General features: G+C 48.7%; 1 protein-coding gene across 1 annotated transcript; it reads right to left on the minus strand.

Annotated features, from left to right (window-relative positions):
• Nucleotides 1-245: 245 nt before the first annotated feature.
• On the minus strand, nucleotides 246-7,816 carry ZNF648 (zinc finger protein 648). Its single transcript, XM_004767901.2, has one exon. It carries the CDS (start codon nucleotides 7,752-7,754, stop codon nucleotides 6,045-6,047), a length of 1,710 nt encoding a protein of 569 aa, XP_004767958.1. The 5' UTR covers nucleotides 7,755-7,816; the 3' UTR covers nucleotides 246-6,044.
• Between the last annotated feature and the right edge of the window lie 9,736 nt (nucleotides 7,817-17,552).

The following is a 17,552-nucleotide window of genomic DNA, read 5'->3' on the forward strand; positions in this document are numbered from 1 at the left end:
TCCACTTGGCAAAGGCAAGGACTTCCTGAATACCAGCTGAACCTCTGCCAGCCTTCACAGTAACTATTGGTTAGGGGTAGAGGTGAATGTGGTGACAGGAAGTGGAGATGTGTTCCAACCCTCTGTCAATTTTCTTAGGGCAGAAATCAGAGCTCATGATGACACCTAATGACTACATTCTCACTCATATTCTCCACATTACATCTTGTTAGCTATTGCTGCATTTACAAATTACCAAGCAAAGCTTCCCAGTTTAAAATAATAATCATTTATTACTTCACACAGTTTCCAAGGATCAGGGATTTGAGAGCCACTTAGATAAATAGTTCTGGCTTTGGGTGTCTTGTGAGGTTTCAATCCAGTCGTCAGCCAGATGTGCAGTCATTCTGAACTCTCGGCTGGGGTTAATGGGTCCCCTACAAGTTCACCGATGTGGCTGTTAACCATCTCCTCACCACAAGGCCCTCTTCATAAGGCTGCTCACGACACGGTGGCTGGCTTCCCTCAGAGCAAGTAATGAGGGGCAAGGGGGTGAGAGAGAGAGAAGGAGAGAGAGATATCAAGCAAACAGTGGAAGCCACAATGCTGGTTGTGATCGAGCTTCAGAAGCTGTGCACTGACAATTCTACTTTATTGTATTTATTAGAACCAAGTCATTGAGTGTAGCCTACACAAAAAAGGAAAGAGATTAGGCTGACTTCTTGAAGGGAGGCATATCACAGAATTTGTAGACGTATTTTTAAATTTTTAGTTAATTTTTAAATTCTTTTTTTTTAAAGTTCAGCTTTATTGAGGTATGACTGACACAAAAAAACTGTAAGATATTTAAAGTACACATTGTGGTGATTTGATACACATGTACATTGTGAGGGGTCTCTCCCCATCTAGTTAACACATCTGTCACCTCACATATTTATCTTTTTTGGGGTGGGGGTGAAAACACTGAAGTTCTACTCTCTTCACATATTTCAGTTACACAATACAATGTTACCAACTGTGGTCACTGTGTTTTACATTAGATCTTCAGGCCTCATTCAGCTTATGGCTGAAAGTCTACACCCCTCGACCAACATCTCCACAGTTCTCCCACTCCCAGCCTCTGGCAACCACCCTTGTATCTGGTTCTATAAGTTTGATTTTTTTTATGCTCCACATATAAGTGACATCACACAGCATTTGTTTTTCTCAGTCTGGGACATACTTTATGTCCCCAACATGTCTTTGTGTGGGGGGAGATGTCCTTCTTCTCACGGCTAAGTTATATTCCATTGTGTGTGTTTATGTGTACACCGGAACTTCTTTACCCATTCATCCCTTGATGGACACTTATGTGGGCATATTTTTTACACCACCATAACTGCAGAAAGTAAAAATGTAAGCAAGCATAATTTCTAAACTGAAAGGTGGGGGATTTGCTGCATGTTCTCCGTGTGACAGATATGCAACCTTTTTCTTAGAAGGAGGACAAAGGCCTTAGTGATCTTTGCTTAACAATACTGATAGACAACAGCCAAGAACTATTAATCTTATTTGCTTTCCAAGAAAAGAGTTACATATTCCACGTGGAAATATTTTTTAAGAGTCTCCCTAAACCGACTGTGGTAGGGATTAGCTGGGATGCTAGAGGTTGTGCCACAACCCTAAAAGTGTTCACTGTTTGGTAGTTGTTATTACCTTGGAACCAAACCTTATTGACTCCACCTCTGAAGTCTTGAACATCTCTTCATCTTACTTACGAATCCCACTTGTCCTTGACCTCATTGAACGACCACAGAAGATCCTTGCTTCCCTTCTTGTCCTGGACCTCCTCTATATTCTCTTTGCTTTACAGAAGGGGTCAGCTTTACTTTAAATCCTAATTATTAGCTTAGGCTTTATAGAAGCCCCATTTATCCACTGTTCAGGTTCAGGTTCACTGTTCATGGTTCCGGTCTACTGAGTGCCTGACACTCCTGAGACAGTGAGACTCAGCCAATTTGACTGAGTTTGTGGGAAGTCATTAAGGAGAAAACATGGAAAAATATTATCTAGCCATTGTGGAAAAATTTTAATTGTTCTGGAATGGAATAGAGAGAAGGCAACTGAAGTTAAAAATGAGCTTCGCTCTCAACTTTAAAAAGACACCATTTTCTGGCTCAATGAAACATTGTCATTCCATCTTTGGCGATATTTTCATGGGTCATTGAGTTTGTAGTCTGCAGTCTAGTTCTGAGTCTAGCAAAGACATCTGTTTGAGTATTCTAATATGAGTATTAAATTGATCATTTCCTTCCCTGCAAGAATTTTGAAGGCTTAGTTGGAACTCCTGGGTGATCTGTTGGGTTTCTATCAGAGGTAATATAGCTGTTTAATGTGCATGCATTTGGATGATAAAATTTTGTGTAAGTGTTGAGTGTCAAGATTCTTTGCTGGTGTAATTTTCTGTGTATGGCGTAGACACAGAATGTTTCATTAGGGAAATGAACCCTTGGTGGGCCTTCAAGGAACTATCGCCTCCAACCCCTTTTTCCTGGCTGGCTTCTCGACAGCTTCTCTAAGGGGTTAATGATTAACAGCTGCCAATCCCAAATCCACTAGGTCTTCCTTCCTGGGTCAAGCCAAATTTCTGCTGTGCTGTGTTTCAACCTTTATCATCTCTTGAATTTATGGTCACCTACTTTTGAAAATGCATGTCACCAATAATTGCAGAGTCTTCTTCCATGCCAAAGAGAGGCAGTTGGCCCTGTGGTTAACAGCAGTCTCTGGAGCCATTAATTGCCTCCACTGAATGCCTAAATGTTGAAACATCATTATGCTACCCCTTAGCCCTAATGTCTTGGGCTATATAACTTCTTTGTCTCTTGATCTCCTCTTCTTAAAATTAAAGATAATTATCATCATAGGTTTACTTTAACATTTCAATAGTTAATATATGTATGAAACACTTAAAACCCAGGCACACTGAATACTACGTAAGGTGATAATTATTATCACTATTATCTAAAGGATATGGATCGTGATGACTGGGAACTCTGGTGACACTATCAAGGGAATGTTTATTTAGTTGAGTCTTATAAATGATCATTTTTATTTGGTATATCCAAATTAATTTTGGCAAACTAACCTGCGGAAATGGCACTAGTCTAGAGAGAAGCTCTAAATTCTATTGCAAAGAAGGCCCTGCTCTGATTTTTAATTACAGAATGGGGAAACAAGATCGTCTGCTATGATGTGAAGGTTTATAGAGAACTAGAAAAGCAGTTCACTATTATTTGGGATAACAATCTGAGACAGAATAACCTTATTCAAATACTGATTCTTCTATAAACAGAGGATTCAAATGCCCCTGCTTTGGACTGCAGACTTCACTGGGCAGAATTTATGCCACACCAGTTAGTAGATGGTTGTCTTCTCCTTTGTATCTGCTTCTCCACTCCATGAATTGTGACCTTTCACTGTCCAGCCCAATGACCTGTGGCTACAGTAAGGGGATTGCATCCCCCTGCAATACATATTCAACATGACCCTTGCAGCTGGTATGAGAAAATACTGGTTGGGAGAATTTTCCTTAAAATGTGACCTGATTAAGTGACACTACTGAAGGATTATTGAACTTCTCTTCGCCTGTTCAGTATATTACAATCCTTTATATTCCAGAAACACAGTATGTAGCTCCAAAGATACCCAGCACAAGCTAACCTGTTTTTTTCTGCCTAGTAACAAAAAGGACACACTTTTTCCCCATAGGTGTGCCCATCTGGAAGCTACACAGAGATACTGCACATCATCTGCAGAAATGAGATTATGCAACCACTTCACAACCTGCTTGATAGCTTGAGTCCATCGTATCCTTGTCAGGAGGTGTTCCAGAAGCTTGAACCTATTTTTAGTCTCATTCTGTTGTGATATCATCCTGATTGCCTGCTCATTTTCATGCTATCTGCTGGCTAGATGATAAAAGGAAATTATCACCAATGATTAAATAGACCAGTGGTCCCAACTTGGCTGTGCGTCAGAAAATAGGGGAAGCTTAAAAGATTAGAATCCACAATGACCTGCAGACTTGTTTCAATATTCGAAGCTAGGATTCAGCAGGTTGTATGGTCAAGAAACAGCTCACGTACCTTCTCTACAGCCATTCTATGAACTGGTTTGGGGAACAACAGCCTTAAAAATTTATGGAAACAAATTAAATATTTTAATTATCAAAATTGTACTAACAACCATCTTTAAAAAAAATACAAAGAAAAGAAACAATGACTTCAGTCTTCAAAGATTTCATTGGTTAACCAGGAAAAATATACAAGCCTTTATGCTGTTCATAATCACAATGCTATGGTTGATTTTTTACAGTATTTACCAATTTAATACCCATGCCTTTAGCCAACTTTCCTTTCCTGGTGGGATAACTCCAACTTTTATTGCTGCCTTATTAACACTCCTGATTAGCCAATGCAGATACAGAAGCTGAAGCCAAGGCAAAGGATGGGGATGGACTAATACCTCAAGCATTGCCCCTCATGCCAGACCCTAAACCACCTAATTCTGTTGGTTGGACATGTAGATGTGTCCAAGGGAGTTAAGACACAAAACCTCCAGGCCTGAAGTCAAACTCTTTTACTAAGTTTGCCTTTATCAAACAAAGTATGACAACATGTATCACTTCTCTTTGTCTCCCATGTGTCGAGGGAGAATTCAAAAGAAATTCAGATTTAGCACCCTTTGGTGGCAATTTTAGGAATATGTTAAAGCTATCCACCAAAGGAGAGTACTATATGTTCTTTTGGGATATCTTATTCCATGTTTGCCCCTGTGCATCAAAGGAAATCTGTGAAGTCATGAATTCTTTGCAGTTGGGTCCAGAGCTAAGAACTACTGATTTCAAATGATAGAAAGTCAATACATTTTGAAGAATGACTGTTGGTAATACACAGATTTCAAATAACCTCATTGGAGAGTAATTGTGAATCATGAGGGTTTCCAAACTTGGTTTTAAGACTTTGAAACAAAGGTAAACCAATTGGCACTTGGGCAAGGGCTATTCTATTTTCTTTACTTCAAATCGGAGCTAATGACCTAGAAAACTTAAATGAATCTAAGAGGTTTCTTGAATTACGATCATGCCCATTTGGAGAAATGCTACATATCTCTCTCTAAGTGGGCATATTACTCTCTGTAAATTAAATATGGTTGAAGTTCCCAAGTTGGGAACAAGGGAAAAGGTGGCCAGACAGGAAGCTGATGTAAATTTTGTGGGTGAGACTTAGGTTCGATCCAACTTACTGTATTTGACTGTAAAGAGGAAGGGACTTCTTTTTCAGATATTAAGGTTTTTCTGGACTTACAGAAAAAAAAAAAAAAAAACTTGTGTTTTTGATTCCAAAACATAGGATATAAACTTCCCTCTCTTTAAGACAAAGGCCTTCTCCACCTCAAAGCTGAGACCCATTTCCCAAGGGTAAAGTAATTTTGGCAGGAAAGTGAAATAATGGGCTGTCTGGCTGGGTCTGAGCTAACCTCAGAGAGGTTTTGCTGCTTTGAAAGAGGTGCTCACAGAGACCACTTCTAGGAATTCCCTTATTCATGTAAAAACTGAGAAGTACCTTTCTCCCCAAGAGGACCAGCCCCTGAGGTCTTCTTAGTATTTGCACATGGCCTTGAGGGCAGGACAGGACAACCTTTTTTTTCACTGTATCCCTCGAGGCTTGCACAGTGCCCAGGATATCATTCCCAACCCACTGAGATTCCCCCACCACGGAACTCAACTCTTGACCAGTTCTCACTACAGTTTCTTATCTTTTTCCAATGGAGTATGGCCTCTGAGATTTGGAAGAAAGACAGATAGGAAACCCCACATAGGTGCCAGCCCTCCTGTTACTTTTTACACAAGAGATCAAACACTTTTATCAAATGGACCACCCATGGCCAGGACTCACTGGGAGGAAAGGCTGGCCAGTGGGGCTAGGTGACATTACCATGTGAATGGGCTTGTCCATGAAGGAGGGTTCCAGGCAGTGAGGTCCGACAGCGTCTTCACCTTCCCTGAGACTTAGTGGCTCGAGCCCTCACTCATCAGAGGAGGAGGGGATGGTCTCCTTTTTGCAGGTGCTGTGCTTGGCTCGGTGCCGCTGGAGGTGATTGGACCTGGTGAAGGCCTGGCCGCAATCCTCACACTGGTAAGGCCTCTCCCCGTTGTGCACCCGAATATGCTGGGCAAGCTCCGAGGCGATTCGGAAGGCCCTGCCGCACTCGGCGCAGAGAAAGCCCTTCTCCCCGGAGTGGATCTGCTGGTGCCGCTTCAGGGTTGAAGAGCGGGCAAAGGCCTGGCCACACTGGGTGCAAGGAAAGGGCCTCTCCCCCGTGTGGATGCGCTGGTGGCGCACAAGGCGCGAGGGCTGCGCGAAGGCCACGCCGCAGTCGGCGCACTTGAAGGGCCTCTGGCCAGTGTGCAGCGTCTGGTGCTCGATCAGGTTGGAGGATTTGGTGAAGCACTTGCCGCAGGTGGGGCAGGGGAAGGGCCGCTCGCCTGAATGCACACGCTGGTGCTCCATCATTCGACTGGCCACGGCGAACTCCCTGTCGCAAGCGGGGCAGCGGAAGGGCTTCTCGCCCAGGTGCGTGCGCTGGTGGCGCAGCAGCGACAGTGGCTTGTTGAAAGTCAGACCACACTCGGCGCACGGGAAGGGCTTGTTGTTGCTATGCATGTTGCGCTGGTGTTTGCGCAGGTCGGAGGAACGCACGAAGGCCTTCCCGCAGTCCGGGCACGGGTAGGGTTTCTCCCCGGTGTGGGTGCGGATGTGCTTGCGGTGGTCGGAGGACCAAGTGTAGGCCTTGTCGCAGAAGGGGCACTGGTAGGGCCGCTCGCCCGTGTGCAGGCGGCGGTGCTGCTGGAGCGTGCCCCGGTGAGAGTAGGTCTTCCCGCACAGCTCACAGGCATAAGGCTTGGTGCCCCGCGGCTGCGAGGGACCCAGAGGATTGCTGGGCTTCTGGAAGGCCCTTCCTCCCCGCAGGCACTTATACGGATGTGCCTCTCCTTGCCCCGCCTCATGCGCACCCTCCAGCTTCTGGCCCTTCCTGCCGGTCCGCGCTTTGGCCAGCATCGCTGCTGCCAGACTGGCTGGGGGGACAGAACCCCGGGCCGGGGTGCGCGTCTCCTGCGTGGGGAGGTCCCAGTTGCCCCCCGGCTTGGGGAAACACATCGGAGAGGAGCTGTCTGGGGACGTGTTTACGCCTCTCTGTGCACAGAAATCTCTTCCCGTCTCAGGGAAGCTGGATGGGACCCCCAAGGCAGCGTCCAGGTTTGCCCTGGAGTCTCCATCATCTCCCGCAGGTAGTGTGTCCCTAAACGGTTGCGTCCGACCTAACAACTTGTGCGACAGGTCGCTAGGGAGGGTCCCCGGAGGCGTGCCTGGTCCAGGGGAGTCCTGGTTCCGGGTCATCTTGGACTCACCGCTTCCCCAGCCGGCCTTCTTTCCAGGCTTCACTGTCGGTTCCTTCCCGACGCCCCCGGCACTAACGGGGCTGGAGAATTTCTCTTCTTCACTGGGTGGATGATGCCAGGGCAGGTCAGGACTGTCTTGAGTCTCTTGCGAGCTGTTTCTTGGATAGACCTGGTGATCAGGGTCCCCAGGGCTCCCTTTGTCTCCCGCCTCCCCGCCATCCTCATCTTCTCTGTCTAAGCTCACGCTCAGGATCCGGGGGTCATGAGCTTCCTCACTCAAGCTGCAGAGAGGAGACACCTTGCCCCGCCTTTCCTGGGGGTCCACCTGTGTCATGACGTCAGGCACGTCTGGTCCTGGCACGTCTGGTCCTGCTCCTCCTAGACGGAATCTTTGCTTGGCTCAGGATACCTGCACAAAGGAAGTTTATTTTTTTTTGTTGTTGTTTGCCTAATATATGTCTTTTATTTTTATATATTCTTAGAGAAACATTTTTATTATTGAATTATAGTTGGCATACAATGTTATATGTACGTATTTTTAATTTAGGTATATCATACACACATGTATGTATATACATATACACACATTCATTGTATGTTTCTTTTTTTTTTCCACTAAGTACTGTCTTTTTCTTCCTTCCTTCCTTCCTTCCTTTCTTTCTTTCTTTCTTTCTTTTTTTTTTTTTTTTAACAAAGACAGTGTTTTCAGTTACCTTCAGTTTAAATGTTTCACTTTTCCCCATGTGTGCCATATTTATCCCAAGGCATTTCTGGCAAACCCCACAGGCCCCCCGGCTGTGTGCGTACCCTGATTCGAGAAGCATTGACTTAGCGTTTGACAGCAAGGCATGAGACAAGGAAGCCATTGAGTTTTATTTTCTAAGTGGTTTTATTTTAGCTTGAAGACATGGAGAAAGCCTGCTAAGGTTGGTGAATAAGGATTGTTTGTGTGAGCCGTTTGTTTTACAGGAGTCGCTGGAGCGAGAGGCAGGCTCCTACAGGTCTGGGGGTGAGGGGCAATTTCAGACCAGGGGGCTGAGTTTGCTTTTGTCTGGAGAGAACCTTCTGGGAAACTCAGAGGGGGTAATGCTAGTAGTTTCACTTTCTGGGCAGACATTAGGAACCAGGTAAAATGCTGAGCACGCACAACCAGGATTTCATTTCTTCTTCCCAGCAACCATTAAGAGAGATGCTGTTACTGTTTTCATATTCTTTCCATTTTACAGACCAGGACAGGGAGGTCTAATGAGGTTTCCTATCTGCCCAAGGCCACACGGCTCAGGGACAGCAGCCCTGAGGCTTCTCTTTCGCTCGAGGCCGTTATGTTAAACCCAGAGCTGGAGGTACTACCTCCCAGATGTGGCCTCCAGACTAAGGCCAGCCCTGGGGCTGGGCCATGCCCAAGAGCAGCCACAGCATCCTGGGGGGAGAGCCCTTGCTTGCTGCAGGCATCAAAGCCCCTTGTGTTTTCTGGGCCAAGGAGGCTTGGCTGTAGGGCCTCACCACTGGGCTCCTCCCTGCTCGTGTTGACCCAAACTGCCCTCTGCAGAGAAAGAGGCCAGGAGACATGCTGTGGAGACTGTTGCCTGGGGTGGTCAGGAGTGTTAGTCACTGAACATTTACTTTCAGAAAAGGAAGAGCTCCTTCTTTCTTCCTCCGCCCACCTTCCACTGTCTCTGGCAGGATAAGAGGAGCCATCGCTGCCCTTGGTGGCCCCGATGCGCTCGGGCAGGACGCGTTGTATCACCTGCCAGCAAGAGGTAGTCATTCACTCAACAGATGTGTGCCAAACCCTCAAAATCATAAGCCTGTGTCTCAGCAAGTGTCTCAGTCTTGCTTTTTCACTGGAAAGGTGGAAGGTAGTACTGTATGGTCTGTGTGAAGCTCTTGTACACGGCTGACTTCCAAGGACTAGTGCGTTGTCCCATATACTGTCAATTCCCCACCCCCCACCCCCCGCCACAAGCAGGATTTCTGGGAGGTGTCCAGACAGTTTCATGGCCAAGGGGCACATAATAAGGCCATATCCTAGCCCCACCTCATCAAACTGCCTCGCCCGATCATAAACCCAGTTATTGTGAGTGTGTGTGTGTGTGTGAGAGTGTGTGTGTGTGTGTGTGTGTGTGTGTGTGTGTATAGGAGGGGAGCAATGCGGAGGAATCTTCACTTTGTACTTGGGAACAGAAGCCAAAGTTGGAAGGAGGGCATAATGCCATGGTGGCTGGGGTCCAGCATCTTATGTCCCTTTGTGGCCGGAAGCCCAGGGACCACTCCCTCCCCCTGACATCCCTCTGCATCCCCAGTACAGGTCCGAGTGTGGCTGGCATAGCCCTGGGCAGGAAACCGGGCTTGATGTACTTTGGGCACACTGGTTCTTAGAAGAGTGGCTGTGTGAGTGCGTGCGTGCGTGCGTGCGTGTCTGTCTGATTAACAGAAAGGACACAGCGCTAGCCAGCTAGGCATGGTGTCCTCAGGCCAGCATGCCTGATCGGGGACTGTGGTCTGCGAACACGGACGGCAAAGGGATGCTGGACTTGACTGAAAATGACTCCTTGGGCTTCTTTCTTTCTCTGGGACGACACGCTGCACGTGTTCAGATGGAACTGCATGCAGACCACTCACTTCCCCCTCCCCCCACGCCCCCTCCCGCACTCGGACCCAACTTTATACCCGTGTCTCATTCCCCTTCCTCTGAGCCACAGGTGAGCCTCCTCCGGGCAGCGCGCAGCGCTCTGCCGGCTCACAGCTTCTCAGAAGCCTGACAGAAGGTTGTCTTTTCAGATGGGAAATCCCTCCCCGGTCTGAAGCCAAGCCCTGGGGAATGCATTCTGCTTTCTTTCTCTGGGACCTGCGAGAGGGTCTCTCTGGACCACCGACAAGACCAAGAGGAAGGCAGGGGCTCAGGGTGGGATTTTCTGGCCGAGGCTACACAATTATTCCTGGTCCGGAAGAGCACGGGTGCCACACTGTGGCTGGAGCGGCTGCTCTCCAGACACGCTGACCCCCAGTGGCTCTCAGAGCACAGCCCTTTCCTGGAACCTCCACCACCCTTGCCAGCCAGGAGTGGCCCAAACGCAGCCTCCAGCTTACCCACCTCATGCGGGGACACCTTGCAGAAGCCTGGCCTGAGGGCTTGTTCCAGCTCAGCCCCTGCCCCCCTCCCTGCCTCCCTTCCATAGACTGTTCTAGGTCCATCCCTGGCCAGGCACCTCCCGCCTTCTCCTCTGCCTTTAGGCCTCCCTCTCTACCTTTGGCTCTGACACAGATAGCTGCTTACCTGGGAAATGCAGACCGTGGCGTGCGTCCCCCACCCTGGCTTCTGTCACATGTGGCCTCTCGGTCCCTTGGAAACTGAGTTTGGTACAAATCAGCAGAGATGGTGTCTCTGTCCCTCACGCTTTTGTGTCCAGTCCAGCAGCTGCAGAGAGAGCTTGAGGAGGTGGGGCCAGTGTAATACACTCGACCTTCCTGCCTGCATCCCAGAGAGCAGCCTGGGAAATAGAGCGGGGCTGCCCTCTCTCACTGCCTGAACGATCCTGCCTTCCCTCTGCTCCCGCCTCCCCTCCTGCCAGAGCCTCCCTCCGGCCCCCTCCTCCCTCAGAAAGGTTGCTTCGTCCTCCTGCAGGTGGCCCTTCCCTCCTGCTCACTCTCATTGCTTCTTGCCAGGAGAGCGAACAGCCCCTCCTTCAGTCCTGCCCCTGTATGGCCATAGGCCACTGTCCCGGGTGAACTTCCTGGGCAAGCATGCTTTGTCCCTCCCTGGCGGGCAGGACTACCTCCCCTTTATGGTGCCCACCTTTTGTAGCGCTGGGGTTTGAACAGCGATGTTCCTATCATTTTCTGAAGTACTCATTGGCTCAGAGATGCCCATAGCAATTTCCCGGGGGGTGGGATGCACGGATATTGTTTTATCTCCTTATTCGTACGGATGCTAGGCCCGTCTGGGACCTCTCTTTATCTCTCAGTGTTGGTTCTCAGGCAGGTTCATTTTGAAGAAAAAGATTGGCCCAGGATATGAGACTTAACTGTGTCCGGAACTTCTGCCCACTCAAGTCTAGTGTGTCTTTATTAAGGTGAAAGATCAGGACATTAAAATCGGAGATGGGAGTGTGGTACCTGTGATGTCATTAGGTGGCCAGAAATTACACTAGTTGACAGCAGGGTTCTGGGAGTGGCCTTGAATCTTACCACTCACTGGCTGTGTGACTTTGAGTGAGTTACCTAACCACTCTGTGCCTTAGCTTCCTCATCTGTAAAATGAGAATCCCCATGTGATGGCACCGAACAGTGGCATCCCCACCATGGGGGTCCTACAGGATCACATAGAGCCCCTGCAGTGAAGTGTGGATGCCACAGATACATGGACTCTTTGGGCAAGAAGATCCTTTAGCCATTTCACATTCTCAAAAGGGCCATGATCCAAAAAAGGTTGAGAACCATTAGTGTCAGTGGGGGTGGTGGAGGAGGGGACAGCAGGCCCTTAAAATAAAATATCTCCCATAGCAACTTATCAGATGGTGTTGCCACCAACCCACATCCCAACACTGTTGCTCAAAATGTCCCAAGTGGCCATATTGTGCAGGCTTGGGCTTCAGACGCCCTTTGGCAGGGAAGCAGCTAAATTCCTCAGGGAGGGCCTGGGGAGGTGAGAGCTGGGGCTGGGCTCAGCCTGTGTGTGTCCCTCCCCGCTCCCGGCGTCACTGCTGTGGACACAGACTGAGAGTTTCCTTGTGCTAACGCCGTGCTCACACACCACTGGTGGCATCTGCAGGAACCTCACCACATTCCGATGGAGCGGCTCCTGCCGATGTTGTTCCCACTTCCAGACGGGGGATACCGAGGCACAGACAGCTTAGTACGTTATCTACATAGACGAGCTGTGATATGGGTCTGAGCTGGGAGGGTCACATTCGTCACCACACAGCACAAGTGGCCCACACGCTGTCCCTTCAGAGCCTGCGGGTTTGCCCTTGGCCTGGAGGCACCCTCATTTCCTCTTGAAAACTCTTAGTTCCTCCCCACCCCCCCACAAAGCTGTGTGACCTGGGTATGCATGGCCATGGCAGGCACTCTCTCAGAAGACCCCTTCCCACAGAAAAGTTGCCCATTGGAAAATGATGCCAGCGAATGCCTACTGCTTAGTGTCCTGGACAGCCTGTTTCTCGTCATGCTTCATTTCTAGAATCTGTAACAATTAATGAATTACCATACGGCATGGCACTTCCACATGAACTTGCCCACTTTGTCTCTTCCTTGGTTTTCAAGGCACACGGGTGTTACCGTCTCCCTGCTACCGGCTAGGCCACCTAGCACTGAATGCGGTAAGGAGTGGCCTGCGTGCTACCTATACAGAGAAATAATGCCTCCCTGAGTCACCCACCCTGAGAAGTCCCCTTAACCATCTCTTAAATCCCACTTTGAGGTGTTGTGCACCTTTTCCGTGTAGGAGATGCCACCATCCTGATAAGTGGCACCCAGCGGGCTGATCCAATCTTGGAACTGCATTCTGGCCAACCTGCTGCTCAGACCCCTCTCATTTCTGGGATGCCTCCCACTTCTGACAGTACGAGCACATTCATCGTCTCATCTGGTTTTTCCAGCAGTTGCTGGAAGAACCGCCAGATATTGGAGTTAAAGGACTTTCCTGTAGGACCACATCTTCCCCCCAACACATACCTTTCAAAGAACTTTCAGAATTTATACCATTCTGCTCAATCCCTTAGGTGCAGAAACAAGGGATGTTGTTTTTCCTTATTTGATATTATTTCCAAGTTGGCCTTCAAAATCTGGCATTTTCCTAGAGCTGCCCTGACCGGCAGTAGTAAAAATAGGTGTCCTCCTGCCCGCTTGTTTGGGGAGGGAATAAAGCAGTGGTGGAGAGAGGAGTGTGAGGCAGTGAGGAGAGGAGAAGGCACTTGGCCTCCACTAGGTACCACGTAGGGGCTCAGCAGTGCCTGTGAACTACTTGGCTGGCTGGCGGGAACTGAGTGATATGGATAGAAAACAGGTCTGACCCTCCATCTTGGGGGATGCCTAGCACCTTGCTGAGTTGGTGAATGATGGCTTTGTCTGGACATTGGGTCAGATAGGGATCCTGAGAGGACCTGAGATACTTCCCAAGTTCCATACATGAGACCCTGGAGCTTGGACCCCACTCCCCTCCAGGCCTCCCCATGCTCTGCCGCCAGCTGTCACCAGCCCGCTTTCTTGCAGCAGCCCTGCATCATCCTTGATGTTCCTTAATGGAGCCTAGTTGGAGCCATTTATGTGTCCCAAGCCCAATGGAGACTTGATTTATTTATTTAAAGATTTATTTGTTCATTTACTTCTTTGAGAGAGAGCACGAGAGCACAAGTGGGTGGGCAGGAGCAGAGGAAGGGGGGAGAGAATGTCAGGCAGACTCTGTGCTGAGCACAGAGCCCCATCCCAAGACCCATGAGATCATAACCTGAGCCAAAACCAACCGTCAAATGTCCAAACGACTGAGTCACCCAGGCACCCCCACAAAGGAGACTTTAAATATTGTTGTTTTTCTCTTAGCCATCAAACTTTGTTGAGTAAGGGTATAGAAGTGAGAAGCAGAACTATAGGTGGGATAGGAACTTGGTACATGACCTTAGGTTAGACGCATCTCATTTTAAATCCCAGTTCTATTTGTTGGATGACCTTGGTCAATTTCTTAACTTCTCTGAGTCTCAGTCTTTCTGTCAGTGGAATGAGAATAAGCCTGTCATTGACAGGCTTGTTGTGAAAACACCCTGAAACAATATTTTTAAAGAATTTAGTCCAGTGTCAGCCATATGGTAGTTTTGCAACAAATTGTATTATTAATTTTATCCTAGAACTGGTGGGAGTTTGATGGTGTCTTTCTCCCATCCCCGTTCCTCTGGATTGATTTTCCTTAATTACCGGCCACCAGAAAGCCACCATTTTTCTGGCTGAGACCAGTCTCCTTATCCCAAGCATCCCCACTGAGAAGCTAGTCAAGCAGGTGTTTTGGAGGACTATGATAGCCTCAGAATAGTGATGTCATAAGCCTGGGCTCTTCACTGTGTTACACACAACACGTATAATCAGTGACGGGGTGGGAGTTTCGTGCTCCAGACAGGATAACAAGACATGGTGATGACTCCAAATACCAGCCCAGCACCTCCCTCAGAAGAGAATCAAGGGACACCATCACCCTTGGCTGACAAAACCACTTGCCCCTGGGGAAGGCTGCAGAGCGTAGTGACCGAGGATGAAGGCTTTAGAGTCAGGCTGCGTGGGTTGGTTCATCCTGCTTCTGACACTTGCTGCGTGACTACAGGGAAGTTACTCACCCTTTCTTCGTCCTGTCTCTTGATCTGTAACTTAAGGTTAGTAACCGGTATCGACCTTACAGAGTTATGGGGATTAAATGAGGTGACCATGCCTTGCGGCACACAAGCACTCAGCCCATATCAGATAATCGTAACATAATCTGGGGAGGTGGGAACTAGCCTCCACTATAGTCCAAACAGTGGAAAGACGTGGAGAAACCCCCTCTGGTCTCCACCAGAACTCTCTTTTCCAGCTCTCCCGAGGTCTTACCCTATGGATGAGCTATAAGAAGCGGAACCTCTTGGGTGACTCTCCAAGAAGATCAGCCCCTTCTTAGCTCCTCGAGGCCCACCTTGTGCTGTGGTGACCTTCCCTGATGAGCAGGAAAGCCCAAGACCCACGCTCTAAGAGGACGAAACTTTAGCAGCAGGATGGGAATCTCCAAGGGTTCTGGAGCCCTCTGGGTACCACAGGCCAAACATCCAAACACTTACTCTCTCTCTTGACATAGTAACACATTGTCTTTGCCCTAGGGATAACACACCCTTCCAGGTCACAGAGACTCCCACCCCCCCCACCCTCAACCTTGTGACCATGTGGAAGACAAAGAAAGAACACTGCAGACAAAACTTAGGAATCTCTTTGCTTTAGGTTTGCCTCCTGCCTTTGCTGGTCCTTCCAGGCTTGGAGACAGCAAGTCTGGGAAGGCTAGCAGAGAAGACACTGCCTGTCTTTAGCTAATTAACATACCTAAATAGAACGCTCTGCCATCATATCAGCGGGAATCATTTTGACTAAGGATCCCTAGGCCTGGGGCACGATGAAGCTGTTGGAAATGGACGAGAAGGCATCAGGTCTCAGAATTCTGAATGAAAAGCTCTTAGAAATGATCGATCGCAGCCACTCTGTTTTTACAGTTGCTGAGAGACAAGCATTCACTCAGTTGTTCCATCTGTCATTTACTCATTCATCAAACGTTGTTGGAGCATCGATGTCTGTTTTTCAAACTGCCGGACAAAAACCTGTGAATAGGACAGTGAGTCACAACCAACCTTCTTGTTTGAATAGAATGGTGTAGCACAGAATGGACTAGAGTAGAACATATCAGAATATCTCCCACATAGTAAGGAAAAGTTGTTGCAAGTATTTTTTTTTTAATTTTAGTTTTATATACATATGTATGTGCAGGGTTGCAACAAAGGCTGTGCTTCTTACTCTAGTTTGCTTTGGTTCTTGATCAAAAATATTTGAAAAACACTGTACTTTGTGCCAGTCTTGCTGTGCATAAGGATAATGGGGGGACCTGGAGAAATAGGATGATTTCAGGGCCACACTCTTCTCAGAGATGGTTCAGGTCTGGGGGGATCCTAGAGTCTGCCTTGCAACAAGCCCGGGCAGGATCCTGAGGCAGGAGTCCCAGTTACACCAACAAGCACAGCTCTTGGGCCAGGCAATGGGCGGAGTGTGTGTGTTGAGGGTGGGGGGGTGAGGGGAAGGCAGGGGAACCAGGACAAGGTTAGGTCCCGCCTTCAGGGTTTCCCGGCTGCGTGCTGGAGGGCTCGGAGCCCCCGACTGTCTCCCTCTCCTTTCCCCAGCCTGCGACGCTGCTTTGGGTTTGCTTCAGGTTTGCAAGGAGGCAGAGTGCCTTTGCCCGGGCCTTGGGGAAGTCTTTCCCTGAAAAAATGCCTTTTGAGTTGGGCCTTAAAGGATGAGTTTGAGTTTGCCAAGAAAAGAGGAGGATGGAAGGGGCCTCATTGCCGTTAGGAATTTCACACCATATTCTTCATGGCCTTTTCGGGTGGGGGGGTGCGGGGGTGCTGGGGGCGCAGCCCTCCTCCACGCCTCTGCGCAGAGACGGGCCTCCCCCGGCTCTCTGGCTCCGCCTCTGGCTCGCTTGCACAATGCCGGTGGGATTTGGGCTTCTGCCTCTCGGAGCTCTGAACTCCCAACTCCCCTGTTCTCCTAGGCCACACCACCTCCAGTCGCTGGCCACGGTACAAGGGGCCTTTTCTTTCCAAGGCCCCCACAAAACACACATGCTTTTCCTCGCAGCTGTCTAGCTCGGCTGCCTGAACACAGAGGTAATTCACAGGAGAGGCGTTTGAGGTTTCCATGAAAACATGCCTCCCCTCTGCTTTTCAGCTGCTGCACTGAGCATAGCCGGACAGAACCTCTCTTCTTAATGCTCTGGCCCTGGGTGTGAAGCCGCGATTCTGGAAAGAAATTCCCTTTAGGGTCCTTGGAATGCAGTATTCCTCTGACCTCGTGGATTCTCCTGGCCAGGGTAAACTGAAGAGTGGTCCTGCCCCATCCCCCAGCCGGGAAAGACCGTAAAAACCTCTGGCAAATCGAACTAGAGTGTGTGGGCAGAAGATGGAGATAGACACACCAACAAAATTGTAAGCGGTTATAAAAACATAAAGACACCCTTTGCACAGTTTTATGTCATTGCGTTTGAAAACAGTGAGGCCAGGGATGTCCTTATGTAACATGAATAAAGTTAGAGTCTCAGATTCAGAATAACAAGTATCAACAATCTGTCTGGGGCTGTGCCCCACGAGGTGAAGATACCTCCCCAGACCCCAGTTCTTGGCTGTGCAGAAACAGACCTGATTTTTGACAGGGCACCCCAAGATTGCTGGGGCGAGTGGGGGTTTTACAGCAGAGGCATGATGATGTCAGACAGGGCCACCGTGCGGATTGGAACCAGAGGGTCCTGATTCAGGTCTTCAACCATGGTTCTTCATCCAGGAGGAGCCAGAAGGGAAAGGCGGAGGAGGGGTGCAGAAGCTCTGTGCATAAAGACATAGATCACTCTTTACCCGGAGAA

Source organism: Mustela putorius, unplaced genomic scaffold, assembly GCF_011764305.1.
Source record: "Mustela putorius furo isolate JIRA1106 unplaced genomic scaffold, ASM1176430v1.1 tig00537335_pilon_pilon_pilon, whole genome shotgun sequence".
Classification (NCBI taxonomy): Eukaryota; Metazoa; Chordata; class Mammalia; order Carnivora; family Mustelidae; genus Mustela; species Mustela putorius.